Source organism: Scylla paramamosain, chromosome 4, assembly GCF_035594125.1.
Source record: "Scylla paramamosain isolate STU-SP2022 chromosome 4, ASM3559412v1, whole genome shotgun sequence".
NCBI classification, from domain to species: Eukaryota; Metazoa; Arthropoda; class Malacostraca; order Decapoda; family Portunidae; genus Scylla; species Scylla paramamosain.
Genome location: NC_087154.1, coordinates 11,879,203 through 11,897,554, shown reverse-complemented (window position 1 = coordinate 11,897,554; position 18,352 = coordinate 11,879,203). Strand labels below are relative to the sequence as shown.

Sequence of the window (18,352 nt, the reverse complement as noted above, 5' to 3'; positions counted from 1 at the left end):
GAGAAAGGGAGTAAAATTTTAAAAATTGAGAGAGAGAGAGAGAGAGAGAGAGAGAGAGAGAGAGAGAGAGAGAGAGAGAGAGAGAGAGAGAGAGAGAGAGAGAGAGAGAGAGAGAGAGAGAGAGAGAGAGAGAGAGAGAGAGAGAGAGAGAGAGAATTTGTGCACAGACAAATATGAAAGTTTCACAGAATATTTCTATTAGTTGATCAGTTGCTTTGTACAACTAAAAAACATTAGGTCATAATGTAAGGATATGAAAATATATGAGCTCCTAAGCAGAGAAGTGATAGAAAACATCTAAGGTAAATTCAGTTACATTAAAAAGCTCTGCTCTGATGCATCCTCTACATGTTAACAAAGTCATTTGCCCCCATCAAAACTTAAAAGCATTGTTATTCTTACAAGTGTTTTAGTGCTTCTTAAGGCAGGCTTGTTTAGGGCTTGGCTTGAACACCCAAGATGGAAGGCTACACTCAAGTACTTTCTTGTTAGGAAATCAGGAAATAAGGATCATGAGAAAAGTCAAAGGAGAAGAATTAGTTAAATTTAAAATAGAAATGAGCAAAGTGAAGATGAGAGAAAGCATAAATGTTCATTACATGAACTATAGAAGTATTTAAAATAAATTGGACTTATTTAGAATAGCATGTGCAGAAAGCTCTAATATTACTATATTAACAGAAACATTATTAGATATATCAGGGAAATGTTTTTATCCTGATACTGACACTGTTACATATTATTTCCCAAGAACAGAGTAGACAAGAAAGGGAGAGAATTGGTATTTTATGTCAGAGATACATTGCAATGTTGTGTTAACAATACCATCAAAATGAAAAACAATCACAAAGCAGATATGGGCAGATCTCAAGAAAGTAACGTAAACAATGGTATTGAGATTAGTTTATAAACCACCAGCAGAATTACCTAGCATTGCCAGGATAAAATTACCCATACTGAAGGAATTGGTAGGTTGATGGGATTGAACTCCAAGCTGATAATGAATGCTCCATTTATACCTCTCCTCACCATCAAAAATCCAAACTAACAATGAATGCTTGGTGCCACCATAAAATTATGGGTTACAGTATACCTGGCATCACCATCAAGAACTGGATTACAGTGACAGATCTGGCTGAATAACCTAACAATTTTGGGTTGGAACTAGTTAAGACATAGCCCATGTCACTTCCTGGATCAAGGGGGGCCCCCATAAAGACATGGGCATGATTATGATTACTAATAAAAAATCATGATCCATAATTAATCCTCTAATTACGTAATCATAATCAAATCATAATCAAAAAGTAGATAACTCGTGTAATCATAATCAAATCATAATCATATTTTCTTGATAATAATCAATGATTAAAATGTGATTATTGGGATTATTTCTTTGTGATTTCCATGAAGCACTTCGCCTTCAAGTCAAAGTATGTTTTGAAAGCTTAGCACCATCTCATGTTTTTACCTGCTTGTCTCCCATGATATATGAGTATCAGTCAAATGCACACAAAGCCTAAACATTTTTCAGCAGACTTGAAGTGCAGTACTGGTAAAAATTATTGCCGCCAGGCTGGTGTGGGAGTGCACAGCCACAGGGTTACATATGAAACATGTTGTCTGTGTAATCACTGTAGTGTGTGTATCAATCGTGGAATTGTCTATCATTGTGTGTGAGTGACTGTGTGTGTGTGTGTGTGTGTGTGTGCGTGTGTGTGTGTGTGTGTGAGTGTGTGTTGCAGTACTGTATCACCCAACACATTTGTACATGCATATGCTGCTGGCTACGTAAGGCAAACAACGCATTTATACATGCACATGCTGCTGGTTTATTTAGGGCCGACTGCTGGTAGACTCATCACTCCACTCCACTCCTCCTCAACAAGTACATCTCTAGATCATCATGGGGAAACCAATACTAGACCATTTTAATGGCAGCTCCAAGGCAGATCCTACTACTCAAGTGAAACTGAAATGCAAGGACTGTGACAAGGTTGTTAGTAGTAAAATTAGACAGACTTCAAATTTCCATATTCATATGAAGGTAAGGTAACATGTAATTATATCATATCATCACATTCATAAACAAACTACCCACACTGCAGAAAAGATTCATGCCACATTCACCAAAATCATCACTAACTTTGACCTAAAAACAAAGATTCTGACAATTGTAACCAACAGTGCCAGCAATATGCATTTGTGACACTTCCCGGTCTAGACAATGCGGACACTAATCAAGACAGTGAAAGCAAAGAGGAGGATAACACCTTTGACATTCCTAATAACAATGAGAAATTCCTGGAGCTCTTGCCTGAACATGTCAGATGTTTTGTTCATACTTTACAAATTACTGTGAAAGATGAGATCGAAGAAGCAGGGCCTGTATCAGGAGTCATTGGAAAAACCTTACATCTAGTATCACATATTCATCATTCTGCACTGGCATCTAACATTCTTGAAGGTGAATGCAGACCTCAGGCCAAAAATGCAACCCGATGGAACAGCAGTAACAAGATGCTTTGCTCCCTTCTGAATAATGATCCAGCCAAGCTTGATCAGTTAAACTGTCCAGTATAGCTAACCAAATATGAACTTAATTTCATCAAGGAAATAACAGACATCTTGACACTATTTGAAGTAGCAACTCGTGTCAGGGAGAGAATGTTGTAATGTCAAGCAAAGTAATTCCATGCATTCATGGACTGAAAGCTGAGCTTGAACAACTGTCACAACATACAAGTCAAAGATGATTACTACTCTCAAAAGCTCAATCAAGAAGAGACTGAAGATCTATGAAAACATGGAGATGTTTCAGCTGGCTTCACTCCTAGATCTACACTTTAAGATGGACTGGTGCTCACCAGAAGAAGTCATGTTCATGAAATCCCTAATGAAGTCTAAAGTAGATGAAATTATGCCTACTACCACTGAAGAAAAGGGTTCCTTTCAGGAAAATATGGAGGCCACTACAAAGAAGTGCAAGCTGTTCAGATTCATGACACCATTAGCATCAACGAGCTCTTCCCTCTGTACATTAACAGTCAGCCAAGAACAGGGGATGACAGTGATCCCCTTCTCTTCTGGGAATAGAATCTGTCAACATTACCTCAACTAACTATACTGGCTCTCTGATATCTGTGTATCCAAGCATCATCACCTCCAGTTGAGAGACTTTTCTCTATTGCTGGGAAAGTCTTTCATCCTTAACAGTGCAGAATGACCAATATTCACTTTGAAGAGTTGATGTTTATCATGTAACCAACACATAGTAAATTAGACATTACATGAGAAATAATCTAGCCTATAAGAAATCATGAGTATAACAAGTTCTATATTTTTCAAAGAGAAATACTTTTTCATTATTGCTGTGAAAGCCTATGATCATGATTTAAAATAAATTCATAGAAGTAATGTATTATGTACTGTAAAGCAAAAACAAATATAACCTCTTGCACACAATGTATGTTTTAATACCATTAGTTAGTAAGTGATTTAAACAGTTATATTACTGAGCTCAGATATGGAAAAATGCATCTAATAGATGTAGTTTGCTACCTATTTAGGCATTGTAATTAATCATTGCTAATCATTATCTTTTTATAAATAATCACAGTGAAATGTGATTATAATCATAATCTAATCCTAATCATGCACAAAAAGAAAAAAGTAATAAAAACCAAAAATAGCAAAACTAAAGTAATCATAATTTAATCACAATCATAAAAGTATTCCAGACCATAATCAAAATCATATCATATTTTTCATAATCATGCCCATTTCTGTCCTCTACCAGATTTTGTCACTATCAGTTCAATGGTTTTTCCATGAAAAGTGGACACACCCACACACAGACAGACAGACAGTGTCTTATTATATAAGATCACTTAATACAAAAGATTCCAATTCACAGTAAAAGGAAATATATAGGGCAGGCAAATACAATCTGGTATAACTTTAAGGAGACTAATCTTAAAAACTAGAGATAGTGAAGCAGATAACTTTTTGATTGTAGTTGGGATAGTATTTTCAAAAGAAGGTATTCATGAAGCCCAAATGGTGAAATAATGAACTCATACCTGGCAGAGATAAATAATCAAACAGATAGAAGTTGGAGGGTATGTAGGTAATGGTGATTATTGTCAAATTGGGTTAATTTTGGAATGAGAGAAAGGTTCCAGTAATAAAAAAAAAAAAAATGAAGGGTTCAGAAGATGCCTTCAGGGAGTTAGCTGACAAAAGACAGAAGGGTATGAAGTCTAGATATATGGTGAGGGGAATTAAACCCAGATGGAGGTGATGAGGTGGGATCTGAGAGTGTAGTGAAGAAGTGAGATGAGGTTGAGATGGATGAGAAGAGATCATGACAAAGGGTGAACAGAGCCTGGAAAGGGTGGGGAAGGACAGGATTAAAAGAGATTAATGGTAATAAATTCCAATAATATTTTGTTAATAAATCATGTGCAACCCAGATATGAAATATTCCATATAGAACAATAAAACTTAAGAAAAATTACCCTATTGGAATGACCGGTAGTTTAAAACATTACATAGAACTGAAGAGAAATATGTGTAAAAGATTAAGTGCAGGGCAAGAGAATTTAAACCCTCAATAATGATGTGCTGATGGGAAAAAATAAAAATTTAATAAAAACAGCTACAAGACAAAGGTACCCAGCCAAACAAAGACAAATCTAAGAGGGACTTTTGAGATATACAAAATGAGAATCAGTTACCCCATGAAATGCATCTAATGAAGTTAGCTAGTTCTGGGTAAGAGATGAATAAAATTGTGTATCTAATATTTAATAATATTGTTGGTGGCTGAAGTTGCAATCCACCATTTAAAAATTGCCAGTAAATGGCTTTTAACTCCATCCTATATAAAACCTACAAGCTGTCACCCAGGTCCAAAAGATGAGCACTGGTAACTACCAATAACAGTGTGATTATGTGATGAAAACAATGCCTCAGTACTTCAAGGGCACATAAGGTTTCAGTGTTAAACTTTCATCCCTGAACTTGCCCAGGCGTTATTTTTTGCCCTATGGAGCATAAAGATCCACTATTGTTCACCAAAATGGTCAAACAAACATGGTCAGGGCCACTACAAGCATGGTGGAGAGGGCCCATATCATCACCCTGAGGCAAGAGGAAATCAAGATCAATGAGACTGCTGCAAATGCTGGCCACCATAGAGAAAATGTGGTGCAGCTTTGCAGGCAGGCAGCTTCAAGTCAAAGGCACTCACATCCTAACACATCATGCACCAATTCTGAATGTTCCTTCTTGATTTCCCAGAATATAATGAATGAATTCTTTTATCAAGGTATGCCTCATAAATCAACCAGTCTTCATGGAAGTCTTTCTCTACATACAGGATCAAGGTCTGGGGAAGAGAACTTAATTCTCATTAAGACCTTTGCAGGCAAGTCACAACTTCTGCTGATATTGTACTTTCACTAAAGGAAACAAATAATGCAAATAATGCTTGACTGTGAGCAGATTTTCTGAGGAGAAACTTATGATAAACTGACAGATATTCCCATAACAAAGGAGATATTGAAACAGGAGATAGATAGACAGACTGAAAAGTTTAAATCATCAAGACCACACAAAATCTATCCCAGAATATTAAAACAAAGCTGAGATTATTAATGTCTTTACAAAATCACTTGTTTCAGGATAGATGCTGTTAATGTGAAGACAAATGAAAAGTCCCTTTTTTTTTAAAAGATAAAATACTTATATCAGACAATTGTCCAGTCAGTCTGAGACTGAATTCAGAGTCTGTAACTGCAAGGAACATCAAGAATCATTTACATATGCATAGGTTCATGAAGGATTCACACCATGACTCCATAAAGGGGAAGTTATGTCTTCACAAACTTGTATGTATTATAATAAAGTTTAGGAGTAAAAAGATAATGGGGATAATCATGACATATACAAGTATACCTACAATTTAGCAAAGCATTTGATGAGATGCTCCACCAAAAGTTCTTGAAAAATGTTAAAAAAAAAAAAAAGGTGCATGGGATTGGCAGGAAAGTTCTAGCCTGAATCAGATTATTGTTATGGATGAGGCAACTGATCTAAAAATTAATGGTTCCAAATCCAAGTGGGATAAAGTAATTAGTAGGATACTACAGGGATAAGTTTTTGGGCTGCTATTATTTTTGAAATACATTAGTGATTTCAATAATAGAATTATAAGCAATACTAATAAATCTGCAGAGAGCACAAAAATAGATAACTTAATCAGATCAGACTCCAATGCAACCACACTGCAAACAAAGATTAACTAAATGAATGGACAGATATACAGTAAATGCAATTTAAGATAAGCAAATGAAAATACTAAATGCTACTAGAAGAAATTCACATGATAAAAACAGTAAAGAACAAGTGTCTAATAAGATTAGAGGGTGAAAAAAGATTTAGATGTTATAGCCAGCTCAGATCTCCATTAGAGAAAAAATGTATGAAGGCCATAAATAAAGCTACTCATACATTAGAGTAAATAGCGATATGTGGATGACTTAAAAAGCTACTACCAACCTCTTGTCCTTCATCTGACTCTGAAGCTTAGAATAGGTGGTGAGAACTGGTAGACACAGGGTGAGTGCATCCACTGCTGCAGAGATGTTAGACTGAACTTTTCTTGTCTTTATCATCTCTTCACTTTTGGCAAGTAGTTGCTTAGCTGATTCCTGTGCCTCCTCATCTATTCTCACAACTTCTGTCTAATACGTAAAGAAAAACTGATAAATAGATTAAATAATGCATTTACTGTACAAAAGTAATTCTGGGAGAAATTGTGTATGAATTATTGGAACATAACTTTACTCTATTAACTTTAATGCTCAAATTAGTGCCTTGCAAGTTAGAGACACCTTAAGATACACATACACCGACTGACAATATTTCATCTGTCTTCTTTTATCATATCTTTATAAGCACTGACATGGCAGACAGAGTACATGACAGCCATGAGTATGAGATTGATCTTTCCTTTGCTTTCATGAAAAACCACAAAAACCAGTAAAAAACTTTTCAGCAAGTCAATCCTACATTCAATGGGCCCTGATTTAACACAGTTTGAGTCTAATGGACATTTTTAGCAATTCACTGGTGTCCTAGATACATCAATTTCACTCAATGATACTGACTTCACTGTCTTCAGTGATAGGTTTTGATGTGTATTAGATTTCATCTGACAATTTTAGGAGTAATCATTTATAGAAGAAAGATCCTCCAACCCAAGTAAATAAAAATAACAATTCTAATAAGTATATAATTTCAATGAACAACAGTAATAAAATTAATTCTAATCACATCAGATTCTAAGTGAAAATACTTTTGTACCTAAAATATCAAACTAGTCAGCCCATGACAACCAACTTAATGATGCACTACCCTTGCTGATCCTCCTTCTGCTTTCCTTGCTTAACCTCCATTTCTTTTTTTTTCTTTTTTTTAGGAGGGATACCTCCATACACTACAATCACATTTCCTTCAGCACCTTAAGGCCATTTACACCATTTTACTATCAAAAAGGAGCTACAAAATAAAGGTGATGTGATACAATAACAGTGGTTGCCAGACAATGATGTGTCCAACCTGGCACTATCTATCATGGATGCCAAGTAATCAAATATTTAAGTGCACACTGCTGCCATGCCATGTTATATTAACCACTATCTGCTACACAGTTTTTCCACTTTCTGGTTTAGAAATTATCTATTTCCCTACTTTCAAACTAACTGTCTTTCTCACTCTTTACTTTAAAAACTAAAAAATGCTGCTTACCAAAACTTTAGTGTTGGATGGCAAATTTACTGTAAGGTATGAGAATGGAATGAATTACTCCTATTTAGAGTAAGGCCTAGAAGAGATCATCACTGTATATTCCATTCAATACTATGAGCAATTTTCAAGCTTAATAAAATAATCTAGATTATAGGTAATATATATGGACATAATGTCAGAAGGCAGTACACACCTGCCGAAATGATAATTATTCCCAGTGGTCTTAAACACTGGGTCACAGGGTGCTGTGAATTCATCAGTAACCCAGCTGTGACCTCTTACAACACAAGAGGGCAGTCACAGCATGCTCTATAAAAAGACAACTCTCTTCTTTCACACAAAATTACATGCACCTAATTACACACACACACCCTTCACTCAAATTTCTAAATGAAATATGGTGACTCCTACACCAGCCTCGGAGTCCTCATCAGGGGAGGGGGCAAAGAATGTCCCCAGGTCAGACTGTTCCTCTGCTATCAACCCTAAGTGCCTTGACACACCCCTCAACTTTTTCTTCATTAACTTCAGCAACATCTGTGGCCCTAGATCTAATTTTCAATCTGTAGAACACCACTTCTCCTCTGCTAAACCTCATATTCTTTTCCTCACCGAAACACGGGTGTCTGAGGCAATTGACCATAAACCCTTTTCTGTTCCCTCCTACTTTCTCTATCCTCATTTTCAATCCAAAGCTGGATGTTGCATCTATGTGCAAAATGACTAAACCTGCTCTCATGCCTATCCTCTTGAATCTTCCATATTTTTCACCATCTGGCTATGGCTAGAGTTACTCTCAAACTAAATTTATCTGTGCTATATACCTTTCACCTAACTCTTTCAACTATAAGAAATTCTTTGATTACTTAACTTCCAAAGTTAACTTCCAAAGTGGAGCACATTCTGATTTCTGGTACCCAGCCAAAAACATCTCCAATAACTTTGCTTCTTCATCTTTTACTCCTTTATTACAACCTGATGGCACCACTGCCATCTCATTTATTTCTAAAGCTAAAGTCTTTGCTCAAACCTTTGCTAAAATCTCTACCTTAGATGTTTCAGGGATTATTCCTCCCTCTAATCCACCCTCTGATTACTTCCTGCTGCCAATCCTTTAAGATCCTTCACAGTGATGTTATCCACACCTTCACTGGCCTTAATCTTCAGAGGCTTTATGGACCTGATGGGATCCCTCCTATTATTCCCTGAAATTGTGCCTCTGTGCCTGCACCTTACCTAGTCAAACTCTTCCAATTCTGCCTATCAACATCTTTCTTCCCTTCTTGCTGGAAGTTTACCTACATTCAGCTTGTTCCTAAGAGGATGACCATTCTAAGCCCTCAAACTACCATCCTATGGCTTTAATTTCCTGCCTATCTGAAGTTTTAATCTATCATCAACAGGAAGATTCTTAAACATCTATCATTTCACAACCTTCCATCTGATCACCAGTATGGGTTCAATTGAGGTTGCTCTACTAGTGATATGGGTTTCCTAACTGAGTCTCTTTTAGGGATTTTGTTGAAACTTTAGCTGTTGCCTTAGACATATCAAAAGCTTTTGATAGAGTCTGGCACAAAGTTTTGATTTCCAAACTACCCTCCTATTGCTTCTATCCTTCTCTCTGTAACTTCATCTCAAGTTTCCTTTCTGACCATTCTATTGCTGCTGTGTTAGACAGTCACTGTTATTCTCCTAAATCTATTAACAGTGGTGTTCCTCAAGGTTCTGTCCTGTCACCCACTCTTCTTATTATTCATAAATGATCTAAACCAAACTTCTTGTCCTATCCACTCCTACACTGATGATACCACCCTGCACTTTTTCACATATTTTCATAGATGTCCAACCCTTCAGAAAGTAAACAGTTCATGCACGAAAACCACAGAATTCCTGACTTCTGATCTCTCTAAAATTTCTTAATGGGACAGAGCAAACTTAGTATAGTTCAATTCCTCAAAAACTTAATTCCTCCATCTATCAACTCAATAAAACCTTCCAGATAACTATTTCCTCTTCTTCAATGACACTCAACTGTCCCCTCTTCTACAATGAACATACTCAATCTGTCCTTTACTTATAATCTAAACTGGAAACTTCACACCTCATCTCTAACTAAAACAGCTTCTAAGAAGTTAGGCAATCTAAGTCATCTCTGCCAGCTTTTCTCTCACCCGAGTTGCTAACTCTCCTTGTATGGAGTATGCTTCACATGTATGGGGGAAAGGGGGGATGGTGTTCCACTCATACTGCTCATCTAGACACGATTGAATCAGAAGCTCTTTGTTTTATGAACTCCTCTCCTTAGACTGTCTTCAGCTTCTCTCTCATCATGGCAATGCTGCACCTCTTTCCTCTTTCTCTCTTCCCTACTCTGTCCACCTCTCTAATGCAAGAGTTAATCAGTATTCTCAATCATTCACACAAAGGAGGAGACAGTAGACACCTGCCGAAACGATAATTACTCCCAGTGAGGTCTAAAGCACTGTTCAGGGGGTTCTGTGAACTTATCATTAAACTCAGCTGTGACCTCACTGAACATTTCTCTTTGTGTCTCACAACACAACGGGGCAGTCACAGCCTGCCCTCTAAAGGCAACTCTCTTCCTCCACAAAAAACTACAAGCACCTAATAACACACACACCCTTCACTCAAAAATTTCAAAATTATCAATCATGGCGACTCCTACACCAGCCTCAAAGTCCTCATCTGGGGAGGGGACCATAAATGTCCCCAGGTCGGACTGCCTTTCTGTCGACAACCCTAAGTGTTTTGACACCCCCCTCCACTTTTTCTTCAATAACTTCTGCAACATTCACAGTCTAAGATCTAATTTTCAATCTGTAGACCACCACCTCCCCTCTTCTAAACCTCATCTTCTTTTCCTCACTGAAACTCAGGTGTCTGAGGCAACTGACAGTAGCCCCTTTTCTGTTACCTCCTACTTCTCGATCCAAAGCTGGTTGTTGCATTTATATGTGCAATGACTTAACCTGCTCTCATGCCCACGCTCTTGAATCTTCCGAGTTTTCCACCATCTGGCTACGACTACAGAGTGTCACGATCGCCTACTTACCTGCGATCGTACGATACCAGTTATCTTTCCAAGAAAGTGGGCGTTTCACTGATCCCGGAAAGTTTTAAAGGTCTGGATTTTTAAAGGCTTCGAGTGCCTACCCGACCTATCCGAAATCGCCAGAATTATCTCTCACTCCACCTTTACCTTGACTCAGCACACCTGGAATCACCTCTAATACCAGATTGATGTTGGGGGAGTAGAAAACAAGATTATTCTATGTTACAAGCACATATATTAATACTAATAATAATTCACAAACGACATGAGGTAGTACACGTTACTACGTGACGTTCTCGTCACTTCCCACAACACCAGAACCCGTTTACACCTCCACCAGTCACAGAAATATTTCCCCTAAACCACAGGAATTTACCCAGACGCCATTACCGCGTCCCCAGACAATAATTCCTGTATTTCACCTCCTCAAGCCTCATAGGAGATTACCATCATCACCAACGATTACCCATAACACCATAACATCATCCCCAAAATCACCAATACACCACAACACCAGCTTCAAAGGTCATCACCACAACCTCCACTCACAGAATGGACGCCAGTTTGACCTATGACCCCTTCCAACAGCGTCACTGGCACAACTCAACAACCAAATTTCAGCGGACAAGAGCTCTTGGTACCACAAAAGACTCACTAACCTGATCCTGGATATCAAGGTTATACCGCTACACCACTAATACCTCCACAAACTCACTCCATCGCAAATCCACACCAAGATCCTTCCCCGAGAAACGCCACCTTCCTCCCCACTTCACGACCCAAGGCGTTCTGCCTTTCCCCTCCTTGGAATGTGTTGTTGCCCACTCAAGCTCCCCTCGTTTTTTAACGTATTTCCACCTCAATTATACTTCCTCCCTTATACATACAAAGATATATAGAACTTAAATTAAGAAGAGAATAATACTAAATGATATAAAATGGGTAAATAAGCCTTACACTACTTATAACAATAATAAGGAGAATGCCTGAATGGCAGGTAACCGGAACACGGGGACACTAAGAAAACGTGATCCCATTTAAGGTAAACTCGGCCAATAACATGACAAGAGTCACTCTCAAACTAAATTTATCTGTGCTGTATACCTCTCACCTAACTCCTCTGACTATAAGAAATTTTTTGACAACTTAACTTCCAAAGTGGAACACATTCTGACCCTCTTCCCTTTTTGCAGAGATCTCCATTCTTGGAGACTTCAATGTTCACCACCAGCTTTGGCTTTCCTCTCCCTTCACTGACCATCCTGGTGAACTAGCCTTCAACTTTGTTATCCTCCACAACCTAGAGCAATTGGTGCAACACTCTACTCGTATTCCTGACCGTCTTGGAGATACGCCCAACATTCTTGACCTTTTCCTGACCTCTAATCCTTCTGCTTATGCTGTCACCCTTTCTTCTCCGTTGGGCTCCTCCAATCACAATCTCATATCTGTATCTTGTCCTATCGCTCCAATCCCTCCTCAGGATCTCCCTAAGCGAAGATGCCTCCGGCGTTTTGCCTCTGCTAGTTGGGAGGACCTGAGGAGGTATTTTGCTGATTTTCCTTGGAATGACTACTGCTTCCATGTCAGAGACCCGTCTTTGTGTGCTGAGCGCATAACAGAGGTGATAGTGTCTGGCATGTTCTCATGCTATACATGATAGAGAGGTGGCCCACAAAAGGTACTTAAGCCTTCCATCACCAGAATCTCATGCACTTTATATATTTCTGCCCGGAACCAAGCCAAGTCTGTTCTCCAAATAGCCAAAAAACCCCTTCATTAAGACAAAGTGTCAAAACCTTTCAAGATCTAACTCCCCTCGTGACTTCTGGCATCTAGCCAAAAATATCTCCAATAGCTTTGCTTCTTCTTCTTTCCCTCCTTTATTTCAACCAGATGGCACCACTGCTATCACATCTATTTCTAAAGCTGAACTCTTTGCTCAAACCTTTGATAAAAATGCTACCTTGGACGATTCTGGGCTTGTTCCCCCATCTCCTCCACCCTCTGACTACTTCATGCTACCTATTAAAATTTTTTGCAGTGATGTTTTCCGTGCCCTTGCTGGCCTAAACCCTCAGAAGGCTTATGGACCTGATGCGGTCCCTCCTATTGTTCTCCGAAACTGTGCCTCCATGCTTGCACCTTGCTTAGTCAAACTCTTTCAGCTCTGTCTGTCAACATCTACCTTTCCTTCTTGCTGGAAGTTTGCCTACATTCAGCCTGGTCCTAAAAAGGATGACCTTTCTAATCCCTCAAACTACTGTACTATTGCTTTAATTTCCTGTCTATCTGAAGTTTTTAAATCTATCCTCAACAGGAAGATTTTTAAACATCTATCACTTCACAACCTTCTATCTGATCACCAGTATGGGTTCCGTCAAGGCAGCTCTACTGGTGATCTTCTGGCTTTCCTTACTGAGTCTTGGTCATCCTCTTTTAGAGATTTTGGTGAAACTTTTGCTGTTGCCTTGGACATATCAAAAGCTTTTGATAGAGTCTGGCACAAAGCTTTGATTTCCAAACTACCCTCCTACAGCTTCTATCCTTCTCTCTGTAATTTCATCTCGTTTCCTTTCTGACCGTTCTATTGCTGCTGTTGTAGACGGTCACTGTTCTTCTCCTAAATCTATTAGCAGTGGTGTTCCTCAGGGTTCTGTCCTGTCACCCACTCTCTTCTTATTATTCATTAATGATCTAAACCAAACTTCTTGTCCTATCCACTCCTACGCTGATGATACCATCCTGCACTTTTCCACGTCTTTTTTAGAGTTAGGAAGTAAACATTTCATGCAGGGAAGCCACAGAACGCTTGACTTCTGATCTTTCTAAAATTTCTGACTGGGGCTGAGCAAACTTGGTATTGTTCAATGCCTCAAAAACTCAATTCCTCCATCTATCAACTCGACACAACCTTCCAGACAACTATCCCCTCTTCTTCAATGACACTTAACTGACCCCCTCTTCTACACTGAACATCCTCGGTCTGTCCTTTACTTATAATCTGAACTGGAAACTTCACATCTCATCTCTAGCTAAAACAGCTTCTATGAAGTTAGGCGTTCTGAGACGTCTCCGCCAGTTTTTCTCATCAACTCCTCTCCCCTAACTGTCTTCAGCCTCTCTCATCGCCGCAATGTTGCATCTCTAGCTGTCTTCTACCAATATTTTCATGCTAACTGCTCTTCTGATCTTGCTAACTGCATGCCTCCCCTCCTCCCGCGGCCTCGCTGCACAAGACTTTCTTCTTTCTCTCACCCCTATTCTGTCCACCTCTCTAACGTAAGAGTTAACCAATATTCTCAATCATTCATCCCTTTCTCTGGTAAACTCTGGAACTCCCTGCCTGCTTCTGTATTTCCACCTTCCTATGACTTGAATTCCTTCAAGAGGGAGGTTTCAAGACACTTATCCTTCAATTTTTTTACTATCACTTTGGACCCTTTTATGGGACTGGCATTTCAGTGGGCATTTTTTTTATTGGATTTTTGTTGCCTTTGGCCAGTGTCCCTCCTACATAAAAAAAAATTCATCACTTTCTCTGGTAAACTCTGGAACTCCCTGCCTGCTTCTGTATTTCCTTCTTCCTATAACTTGAACTCCTTTCAAGAGGGAGGTTTCAAGACACTTATCCTTTAATTTTTAATGACCACTTTTGACTCTGTTCAGGGACCAGCACTTCAGTGGGCCTTTTATATATATATATATATATATATATATATATATATATATATATATATATATATATATATATATATATATATATATATATATATATATAATTTTGTTTCCCTTGGCTGATGCCCCTCCTACATAAAAAAAAAGAGCAGATGAGTAACTAAGGATAATTTTTAAACAAACTAAAGAAACTAAATAATATATTCAGGATATCAAATAAATAAAATTTATGTTATGATACTGATTGGGAGTAAAATGCTTTGCATTTATAACTATGAATTCTAAGAGGTTTGAAAATGTAAGGGCATGGAGGTCAAATTCCTGAAAATTAACTTTTTGTTTGTGATGTCCAGCTCAGATATATAATTTTAGAGTTAGTATAAAAAACTTCCATGACCAATTTCATGGCACAGCAACAATGTCAAACCATGAATGCACATGTTGTGGAGTTGAGCAGTAATGATCATCCAGCAGTCTGCTGACTGTAATCATTCTGTGAACTTCATGAGCTGTGCCATGGAAGTGTTTGTGGTTAAATGCATAAACACATTTGCAATATCATCATGGATTGCAAACTAGACCAGAGAGTAAACTTCAAATTTTACATCAAACTCATCAAATCTACTTTCAATATGATTCAACACATGTAAGGCAATGAACCAATGAGTCATGTGAAGAATTTTAAGTGGCACATACAGTCCAAAAGTGGAACACCACTGGTGGATGGCAAGAGATCAAGATGACCTTCCACAAGTTCAACTGCTCAAAAATGTGAAAACAATTCAACCATTTGTGCACAAGGATCACTGGAGATCCATTAAGGACAATGCTATCATCATCAGTGTCATACAGAACAGCACACACAATCCTCACATCTGGCTCTGAAGCCAAGAGTTTTGTCAGCAAGCCCTCATGTTATCACCAGGAACAAGACTTAAGTCAACTAGAACAAATCAGACAAAAGACTTTACAACAGAAGAACCCAGTACACTCACAACCAGATAAAACAAGTCCAAAGCACAACCAAAAGCATGCTCAAAATTTTCTGATACTTATGGGATTGTTTACCATGAACTGATCTCCCACAACCAGACTGCCTATGCCCAGTTCTACTGCAATATTATGAAGTATCTGAGGAAGGGTATTCTGTAGGAAAAGCCTGAAACATGGTGCAAGGCCAAATGGATGCTCCATAATTACAAGCAAATTCCTCAGCTACATTTACATGATCACCTTTTTACATACCTCACTCACCAGATTCATTACCTAGTAACTTTTTTTTCTATTTACAAAGAAAAAGCTGCAGCATTTTGACACCATGGAGGAGATTCAGTGTGAATCACAGGAGCTTGACACACTTCAGGAACAAGATTTCCAGAAAGCATTTCAGATGAGGTAATGACACTAGAAACATTGTATCATTGCTCAAGGGGACTATTTTGAAGGGAATTGTATCTAAACTGAAGTCAATTGTAGATATTTAAAGTGTTCTGCTTACCTTGAGCTTGTGTGCCTGTGAGCGGACCTGCAGCAGCTCCCTAATGGAATCAATGAAGCCTTGGTAGTGGTGGTTACACATGCGTTCAATGTCTCGATCATGATTCCGGATCCTGGTGTCCAGCCTTTCCATGAACTTCCCATGCTCGTCACCATCATAAATTGTCCTGGAAAAAATTTTGGTGAATAATGTGATATATAAAATACACTACATAAAAATCTGTTTATAAAAATTTGAAATCAGGACACAAATTACATGTAACATTTCCAAAAGAGTAGGAGAGGAAATCATACTCAGGAAAGTGTGAAAAAATTTATAGATGTGCAGAAAGTGTAGGGATAAGTAAATGGCATAGGTTTTTCAAATGAAAATAAAAAGACAAATGGCATAGGTTTTTCAAATGAAAATAAATAGACAAGAGAGAGAGAGAGAGAGAGAGAGAGAGAGAGAGAGAGAGAGAGAGAGAGAGAGAGAGAGAGAGAGAGAGAGAGAGAGAGAGAGAGAGAGAGAGAGAGAGAGAGAGAGAGAGAGAGAGAAATATGCACTGGCAAATTACTACCAAGAAGACATAGAGGATACAGTAAAAGAGCATACATGGAGAGATCTCTGAGAGGAAAAAGAGGCCAGCAAGATGCAAGAATTCATGGGGGAAAAGTGCATATATAAGGACCCTGTGCCAGCCACCTAAGCAACACACTTTTGAAAGTGATGCTGCAAAGAACAAAGTATTGGCAATATATCTATGCATATCATTAAAGGACCCTAAATATGGTATTATACATGCAAGAGAAATATCCAACAGACATCTAAAACAAGCATAATGTAACAGATATGCACATTCACTGCTATTTTTTATACATACATAATCTCTTGATAGAGTGATGATGTGGTAAAAATCCTTTCAAAATGGTCTAACTCAGTGTTTATCTCACCACCATCCATTATCATAAATATAAAAATATAGAATATTACATATGACTTTAAAAAAAATAGCACCAAGGTTATGAGGAGATTTTAGAACAGTTATTGTATTTACGCAAATCAATGGATGAGATATGTATTTTTTGTGCACCCAAGTATATGAAAAAATCAATGGCAATTCACATGCACCAAAACTGATAAAAAAAAAACAAAAAAACTGCAGTGCAATATAAGGAGTATCAAGTGACAAAAAAAAAAAAAAAGCACAACTGTTTCCACCACAGCTCTCTCTAGACACAGGTATAACTCCCTCAAAATGCACAATTTTCTACTCTACTGAGCTTTGGTTGGTGTAACATGACCACCACTGACACCTAGCACCCGTGAAGGGGAGGTGACCAGGGTGCCACAAGTGATTACATTCATAAGTTTTGGAGTGTGGTGGCAATAACTTCAAGATACACAACAGAGATGTGTGTGTGTATACATATATATATAACAATGTATGAACTAGATACTAGACAAAAATACTATGAATCCACAATAATTTTCAGTACATATATTAAAAAAAAATCTGACCAACCAACCACATGTAAGTGGCAACTCTGAGTACAAATGATTCTAAGTGCAAACTATGATAAAGCAGTGATGCTGGTAAAGTGTGTATGAGGGTGTTGTGTCTGCTCACTACACATGAAGACAAATATCTTTTGTCCTGGATCAAAACAACCACTTACATTGTTTTAATTACTACATGACATGAGACCCATCTAACATCAGACATCAATCACAACTTTTCACAACCTAGGTAAGTCTTATACTTGAAAGTATATAAAAAACAAATAAGTTCACCCTCATTGTAAAAAAAAAAAAAAAAAAAAAGATTAATCTCCAAAAAAATGTAGCTTACCCTATATTCATCTTCCTTCCAACATATAGAGTGGATTTTTACTCTTAATGATCCAGGATATTATGCCTTTCTCAAAACATGATGTTGGATTGGCCCTTGTTAATACCCCTCCAATAGTATGATAAATTTATAAATACACAGGAATTAAGGAATAATCAAAATTAAAACTATAATAAAAAAAAACAATAAAAAGCCAACTGCAACAGAAAGGCATACTTTTTTTTGTGTGTGTGTGTGTTCAATGTTTTGATTAAAATAGATAAGACAACAGCAAAAGGAAAGACTATAGATGCAAACATGAGGGAGAACAGATGCATTGGGCCAGACCAATACATATTTGCCTGGTCAAGTAGGTGAGTGAAAGTTGGTCAAGTTTGAAAGATGTAAACATATTTAATTCAGTCACACTACAAAAGATAAAGAAGGATGAATGATATTACATCAGAGAGAGAGA

At 37.8% G+C, this 18,352-nt stretch overlaps 2 protein-coding genes across 8 annotated transcripts in view; one reads left to right on the top strand and one right to left on the bottom strand.

The window, feature by feature from the left end:
* Positions 1 to 18,352, bottom strand: part of LOC135099746 (exocyst complex component 6B-like) — a 155,482-nt gene that overhangs the window by 125,190 nt on the left and 11,940 nt on the right. For 6 of the 7 annotated variants that reach the window (XM_064002245.1, XM_064002250.1, XM_064002248.1 and 3 more), the window contains exons 2-3: positions 16,068 to 16,233; positions 6,565 to 6,749 (exon numbers count right to left, since the gene is read on the bottom strand). In XM_064002245.1, coding sequence (XP_063858315.1) covers positions 6,565 to 6,749; positions 16,068 to 16,233 — 351 coding nt within the window. Of the gene's footprint in view, positions 1 to 6,564; positions 6,750 to 16,067; positions 16,234 to 16,929; positions 17,321 to 18,352 lie in introns of those variants that run through there. The other variant, XM_064002247.1, reaches the window with a different exon arrangement.
* LOC135099747 (uncharacterized) overlaps positions 17,630 to 18,352 on the top strand; it is a 35,990-nt gene continuing 35,267 nt past the window's right edge. Inside the window, exon 1 of the transcript XR_010268327.1 lies at positions 17,630 to 17,796. The gene's annotated coding sequence lies outside the window, so the exon portion shown is untranslated. The remainder of the gene's footprint in view (positions 17,797 to 18,352) is intronic.